The 8134-nt window shown below is 42.5% G+C and overlaps 1 protein-coding gene across 1 annotated transcript; it reads right to left on the bottom strand.

Moving 5' to 3' along the window:
• Nucleotides 1-458: 458 nt before the first annotated feature.
• LOC123448891 (ubiquitin-activating enzyme E1 3-like) lies at nt 459-7566 on the bottom strand. Its single transcript, XM_045125927.1, has 7 exons — nt 7347-7566; nt 6937-7220; nt 5299-5516; nt 3663-4457; nt 2710-3578; nt 2097-2529; nt 459-1463 (listed from the first exon to the last, which is right to left on the bottom strand). Exons 2-7 carry the CDS (start codon nt 7205-7207, stop codon nt 867-869), a joined length of 3183 nt encoding a protein of 1060 aa, XP_044981862.1. The 5' UTR covers nt 7208-7220; nt 7347-7566; the 3' UTR covers nt 459-866.
• Nucleotides 7567-8134: the final 568 nt, after the last annotated feature.

The following is an 8134-nucleotide window of genomic DNA, read 5'->3' as shown; positions in this document are numbered from 1 at the left end:
AACGTCGCTCGGGTATGCAACGTGTATGGCTTTATCATAGTCGAGATTATATGTGCATCCAGCTCTCAAGTGTTCAAATCGAGCAGCTCCCAAGTCATCGAATCGAGTTCTTAAGAGGTTTTTCCATAGGCACAAAACCGATCTCCAACAGTCACAAGGGATATACAAGGGATATCCCATGATGCATGCTTTTTTGGATGATGTGATGCTAGTCAATAATAGTCGGACAGACGTTAATAGAGAGTTAAAACTATGAAGACAAACCTTGGAATCGGAAGTTTTTAGACATAATAAAACACCGTTTGATATTTAAAATCAATGATTCAGAAGAATGAAGATATCAATGAAGATGTAAACCATCAAATTGAAACCGAATAATTGAAGCCGAATGTATGAAGTGGCACCAAGCTGCCACAAAAGCTAGGCAAATTTTACAGGATATATAGAAATAGAATACATCATGGAAACTAGCAGGTTGAACTGTGTCACGAGAAAGTGATGATCACAATGAGGTACAAAGTAAACGACAATTAGTGACCGGAACTAATCATCAAGCAATCCCAAAAATATCATCAAACAATCCCAAAATATCAATCTAATGCTACGCTGTGGATAACAGGCTATGGCATTCATCAAAACATCAGACAGCATCGCACACCTTCAAATAGTTGGCATGCAACAACAGAGCCGAAGGACCCACACAAAACGCTAGGGAGATGGACGCTAACACCATCAGCGATCACTAGGCTACCAATGCATAAGAAAACCAAACCGGCTAAGAAGGGTTTTGGAATGTTTCAAACATCTCTCCACAGGAATTCTTTGCACAGTCTTCATCCATCCTCACAATAGAGAGAAGCACCTGCCTATCGGAAGTAAATGGAGATAAGAGGAATATCGATGTCGTTTCCGTCGTCATCCTCGCAAGCCACAACAACATCAAAGTGCTTCCTGTATGCTGGAACATCTACCTTAGCCACCTCCTGGGCGACATCCACCATCTTCCTCTTCAGTCGATCCTTGTGCCTCGGGAACATGGTGTTGTACAGCAAGGATGTGCCACAGGAGACGCTGTAAGCAGTCAGGCCCTTGTCGCTTAACCACTTCAGGAGTTCTGCGACAGTAATGTTGCCCTTGATAGACCATCGGTCCCACACTGTCCATCTCATGTCTTGATGCTTCATCTCCTTGGGCGGAACAGGTTCAGCCATAGAGAACATTGGTAGTGCCAGGTTGGCAAATGTATTGCGGTAGTCTTCAACTGGGTGGTCACCTGCAAGAACCTTGTAAAGCTCAAGGCACACAAGACCTGTGGCCATGGCTGTCGTAGTTGCAATAGCTGGAATGATTCTTCCTGCAATGAACTTCGCCTTCAGCTTGTCAACCTCTTGAATACCATAGTTTCTCGCACGCATATTAGCAAGACCAGCTATCAAGTCCATATGGAAATTTGTATCATCATCCTGCAAAAGAAACATGTGGTGGGTTAACCAGAACTAGAGAAGAAAGAGCATCAGCCATAAATATTTGATTATTTCTGTCCTTTTACAGTGGTATGTCAGAAGATATTTTGAGAACTGAAATTAAACAAATGCCCATAAGTTATAGTTGCATGCCTCATACAAAAACAAGGAGGTGAGTTATAAAGAATATAATCAACAACAGCTATTTGACACAGGCAATGACAGTATTGAAAACATCTTTACTGTACCAGCACATAAAACAGAAGCGCACACAAAAAGAATATACACCAACATGGAATGATAAGCGGAGAGGTGCACACTTTTTCTCAAAGAACTGTGAAGTTACTTATCCTCATTGTATCTGGGCAGAAGTGGAGAATAGATTACTACTAGCAACAAGGGGGGAAAACGGATACTAGCAACTAAGTTCTATAACTCAATGCATAACAGAAAGAAATGTGACCGAATCACATAATCCCTTTTGATGTTTTTGCTTACCAAATATGCACCTACGCACTAGTGACGTATGTTTGCTTTCTAGTGTGAAACGAGTAAGGACGTTCTTAAACAGACAGGGCAAGGGAAAAAAGAGTCTTATTCTAACACATCAGAAGTAGTTAAGAAGAGGCTGACCTTCTCAAACTGAATAGGCTTCATTTGGAATCCTGAAGGTAGTTTCTTGGCACATGCTTCCAGCTTGGTTAAAAGGTCTTCGATAACAGCAGCATCGTCAACTGAGGCACTGGAGAGGTCAGTAGCCTTCTCATCTGTTTCAATCTTAACCCCACTCTTTGGCTCAAATTCAGGCACTGCAACCTTACTTACTACATCAGCCAGATTACCCATGTTCTTCGCCCAGTCAGGTATGGGGATCCCGAAAGACACGGCTCTCAATATGGATGCAGCCAGTATAAATTGAATGTGAGATGAATCAACAGCTGAGAATTGCACCGGGTGAGGGAAACGCTTAGGGGCAGACCAGAAAGGAGCACCAGTGCTAGTGCCAGCATCTTCAGGAAATGTGAATGTTAGCTGCTTCACACGATTAGAGAAGTAATCTTCAAACCTGGCAAAAGAAAAGAGATGTTATTAAATGGCATCTGGAGCACAAAAAACATTGTCCTGTTTATTGGCAATATAATCAAAATGAAACCATTTTAACTTCAAATAGCTAAGACGAAAAGAAAGTGGAAGAAAGCCAATAACAAATTGTTGAATTCAAAAGGGGCGTGTAGATATATCGTACTTTAGTCTTGCCCAGGCTATGCAGTCTTCAAATTTATCACATCGCTCTTTGTCAAGGCACTCACGTACACGCTCCAACAACTCCCTGGCTTGAGCATCACCTGCCTTTCTCATAGCAGCAGCATATTCAGCAGGATTAGACATAAATGAGTTCACTTCATTTGGAGCTTTCTCTAGCAGACCCTCAAACTCTGAGCGAGCCCATGTTAGACAATGGTCAATATTGTGCGGAAAAGAATGAACTGTGCACATTGGTGCCTGTTTCTCAGGAGGATCTCTTGAAGCTCCATAGTTTTCAGTAAGGTGAGGAATCACCATCTGTGTATTACATTTCGGACCCAGCGTTCCAGATTCCAAGAGTGGTTTCTGGAAGTACAGGCATCGCATGTCCATGTACATCCTAGCATTGACGTTATCAAGTGCATTGATGACAGCATCAAGGCCCTCCCAGAATGCATCATTGAAAACATGTTCAGTCTCTGGGCAGGCACGATTCTGAAGAGCATCAATATGGAAGCTGGAGTTGATAGCACTAGCAGCTGTAGCAGCTACTGTAGATTTTGCCTGTCCAATGTTCCAATCACGAAACAGGAATTGCCGACTCAAGTTGCTTTTCTCAATGACATCATCATCTGTTATAGTTAACTTCCCTTTACGGCCACAAGAAACCCCCATTAAAGCAAAGTTCTTCAAGAATTCACATCCAAGAGCACCAGATCCCACAACAAAAATATTAGAGTCTCGCATCTTCTTCTGAAGCTTAGAACCAAAAACAGAAATCTGAGCATCGTAGCGGCTATTCACTGGCTTCAAGTCTTTAGGGTCCAATGCATAGGTTGGCAGAGATTCTAACGAGTCAAAATAGAAGAACTGGCAAAAAAGGAAAAGAAAATCAGACAAAAACCAACAGATTATTATCATAAACATAAATATTTGATAGTTCATGACACACACCTGGTACTGAGGATGAAATTTCCCAGAACAAGCCTTCACAACTTCTTGACCAACAATACCACCAAACATTGCAGCCATTGGGTTCAGAACAGCTCTAGAACCACTTGCAAAATGTTGCAGCAGCTTCTCATCAAGTTCATCCATCTTGTAATCAATTGCGGCCTCGTTAATAGAAGCAGTAAACTCCACAAATTTTCGAGCATCCTGGTCACAACCAGCAACAGGGAAGCGCCCAAACTTTTCTCTGAACTTATCCAAGGCTAAAAATGCGAAGTGAAGCAGCGGAGGACGCTGGTATTTTGAAAAATCACTCAAAAGGAAATTCCCTGGTTCTTTTATACATTCTCTCAGACTCTTGAACTCTAAGATCATTGGTTCTTTCACCTGTGTAACAATCCCACCTTTTGCGTAAATGCCAAAGTTACGTGTATCCTCCTCGATGCAAAATGAAAATGGTCTTGCGTCTACTATCTTCCTGGGCTTGCCATCATTCAATTCTGTCATCCCACTGACCTCTGTGAAAACAACAAGATCACCATCTTGGAATTCAAGGCGCTCATCATCAACGCAGGAAACCATTGCTGGATTGTCATTGCTGATGGATGCAATTATACCAGTATGGGGATCTTCACCATCAACATCAAGAACAGTAAACTTAGGCCCAAAGTCACAAAACACGCTACCAAAAAGACCACAGACTTCTGTTTTGATGAATGGAATTGGAGGCTCGTGGCTACGACAGTAATCATTAAATTCAACCGCCTTGTCTAGACTTAAGTTGGTGAAAACAACAGACTGCAAATAAGAGGTACAATCAGCATATAAGCGGGGAGGAGTACATGTTTGATAATAAAACACAAACACACCGCGACAAAAAACTCAGCAAATGGTGTCAACTAATTAGTGTGTGATGGTGACCAACTATGTAGCTTTAGTTATTCACATTAGCTTCAGTCACCAAGCTTACTAACTGCACAGCTGACATGCAGGTCACTTGAAAGTACACTGCATATATAGATCGTCAATATATCAGCTATGACACATGTAGTGAAACAAATGAGTTCTCAGCTAAAGAAAAAGGGAGTTCTACAGGGTGTTATGAAAGAAATAGTTTGGCACTACTACGAGGAACAATTACTCATCAGTATATTGACATCAAATGCAGATTAAGGCCTGTGCCAATGCAAGTTTCTTAGCGCGGTTTCATAGGCATTTTGCTTATGTGGCACTGTATTTAATGAAGAGAGATAGTGAGGTTGTATCTTAGCTAACATACAACCTTGACACGTGGCCATAGGCAAAAAAGAGGTGCTAACCCAATCACATGCATGCATGAACCACAAAACATTAAATTTAGATACAACACATAAGATACAATGCATTGTACTAGTTGTTTCTTATGTTTTTATTACGCATATGATTACGTGCGAAGAGACGATGCATTGGCACAGGCCTAAGGTCCACACGAATTTACATATTACCATCCAAAACAGAAATTAGCTTAAACAGATAATAACATTCCAATTGATTTCAGGCATAGTTCAAAAAGGTAAAGTTATTTTATTAACCTTGATGGTCACTACTATTGAACAAGAATGGTGCTGACAAAATTTAACACATAGTACAGTTAACAGACCTGGAACTTAGAAAGGTGTTCAGTAGTCAGTTCTTCCGTCAGAGCAGCTATAAGAACAGCATTGTTAAGTTCTTGCAGCTTTTCAACACAAGCAGCAGCCCTGTTCTTCCCAATATCATCCTCGGATAGGAAGAAATTGCCAGATAGGTCCCACATATCCACATTTTCTACATCATGTAGGGTGACAGATTTAACACCCGCCAGAGCAAGATTCTTTGCTGTATGGAAGAATTATATTAGTTACAAACATGCAATCCACACGCATAGGACTATGATAATACCATACAAATATCAATAAGCAAACCATGCATTAGAATGTGTGCACGGACAAACAGGAAGAAGGAATATAATTGATCATTAATGACCATATTAATTTGCCCAATGAGACATGAAAATGCTAGCTAAATAACTCAGATTCCTGGACTGAGCAGAAGAAGAAAGGAAAATGGTTGCTAATTTATAACCATATCACTTGCCCAATTAGACATGAAAATGCTAGCGACATATCTCGTGTTCCTGGGCTGAGCAGGAGCAAGAAAGGGAAGAATTACAATCCACTAATTTTACCAACTCAGTATGATAACTACATTTCCCTCTTCCAGGAGGCTTATCTGCTTGTGTGTTTCCTTTTCCAGGAGGCTCATCTGTTTGTGCAACTACCGCCTATCAAACCAGGGTACTCAGATTATTTTGTGTCCTGTTGCCAGTGCTGCATAGCATAGCTCGGTTGCTACATGCAGCATGTGCCCCTCGGACATCTCAGGTTTGATTCCTCAGAATCGTTGGGTGCTCACTCCCCTCTAAAAGGACTTGCAAGATATCCATGCCTAAAGTGCCAGGAAAAAAAAACATGCCGGGCTAGATCATTCTAACACCCAAATCTGGTTTTGATAATGTCGGTCAGTCTGGTAAGTCAGAACTAGTAACTGCATCTCCATAGACTATTACATTAAACAGTTTCACTAAGGCAACAAGCAGTTCAGGGCTTTTGACAGTTTGCAAAACCAGTAATTCTATCAACTGTCTGTACCATTTTCTCGCCTGTTTCTAGTGGCAATTACAAAAGCTACCAATGTAAACACGAAGTAGGATCACAAAACAATCAACAACATGTAGTAAATAGAAGTAGTCACCACTGTGTATAACAATAAAGACATGCCTTGGGAATTCTAGGCAAAAATATATAAGCAAATCTGCATAATAAGCAGAAAAGGGGCATATTTGATTTGCATTTCTCTATGAAACACTACAAACTCGGGATGCAGCAAACAATCTGATGATCATAGCAGCATATGTCAGTAATTTAAGGCTTCACTCTGTTTGAACAAATAAGACATCAGATAACTATACAAAATGTATTTCTCTATCCAGCAACTCAGCCCTGTCTGCACATATATGGGGAAAATCGAAGTAATCGCAGATCCATGTTTCTCAATCCAGCAACTAAGCAAGTAATCACAGATTCCAAATTACCAACAAATATTTAAGAGCAGCAAAACAGAACGCAACAGTAACGGCGCCAGCGCGCCAAACATTAGATATCAATGTAGTACGTAGTAAATAAAGCACTAAATCACCTGTACTAAAATAAAGCACTAAATAAATTAAAGTAAATCACAAATCGAAGGAGGCACGTACCTGTCTCAGCCCCAAGCCCGTTTAAGCCGGAGACGAGCACGTTGGACGCAAAGAGCAGCCGCATCGTCTCCCTCCCGTACACGGCGAGCTGCCTGCTGTGAAGGTCCTCATCGATCTCCGCCACCCCGTTCCCGTTACTTCCCCCGCCAACCGTCTCCCCGGCAACCATGGCCTCCGACCCCGCCTCAGCCGCCGATTCCCCTACCCGAGCCTTCTTCGCCGCCGCGTCGCCGCTGTCCTCAGCGCCGTCCGCTCTCTTCGTCGGAAGCATATAGCGCGGCCCCCTGCATCGCGCAGCATAAAACCAAATCAGACGCCAAAACCCGCACCCTAAAACCCCAGAAATGGCGATCGGAGCGCACGGATCGAGGCATCGGAGCCGATCCGAATCGGCGGTGGCGGGACCTTACCGGTGCGGGCGATCGGAGTGGCGGCTAGGGTTCGCGCGGCGCCCGCGGCCTTGAGGACGGCGTGTCGCTTGTGAGGCTACCTTCGGCTTGGGGGCGAAGCCGGTGGAATGGCGTATATATAGAAAGGGGCGGGCGCGGTGGGGTTTTGCGGCAAGGCAAGGTGGTGGTGGTGTTGGATTGAGTCGCCGATGCGGCGCGGTGGAGAGGCTTGGGGGTGGGGAGGGCAGAGGGCTTCCACGAATCTTGGCCGTTGGTGTTTGGGATGGACAAGCCTGATAAGGCAGGCCAGGCCGGATGGGTCGCGCTTTGGTTCGACTGGATGGCGAAGTGAAAGCATTGATTAAAAGCTAATTCAGCATTAAATTAAAACATTATGGAAATGTCCGTTACTCCCTCCAATTACAAACTTTACGAATTTTGACTTTAAAATACCAAATGCATGACACTGGATACATCATCAATTATATTTTCATATTTTGTTGATATTGCTATCAATTATTCGGGCACGGAGAATATTGATAGAAATCTCAATAGCGATTCTAAATATTGATAATACTAGTAAATGTGTCTGTGCGTTGCTACGAATGATGATGTAATTAAACGAATCGAACAAACGATGAAGTTAAATGGATGAATTAGAATGCATGAATAGTATCATGAGGTGACACTAAGACCTGCAAATTTTATTCAATGGGAGAAAAAAAACATTGCTCACCCTAACCAATATATAAGTGTAGCTCAAGACTCATTTCCTAGGTCCACATTTTTCTATTTGAACACGAAAACCG

The sequence above is a fragment of the Hordeum vulgare genome, chromosome 4H (assembly GCF_904849725.1).
Source record: "Hordeum vulgare subsp. vulgare chromosome 4H, MorexV3_pseudomolecules_assembly, whole genome shotgun sequence".
Lineage (NCBI taxonomy): Eukaryota > Viridiplantae > Streptophyta > Magnoliopsida > Poales > Poaceae > Hordeum > Hordeum vulgare.
Note: the sequence above shows the minus strand (reverse complement) of the source record. Positions and strands in the feature narration are given on the sequence as shown.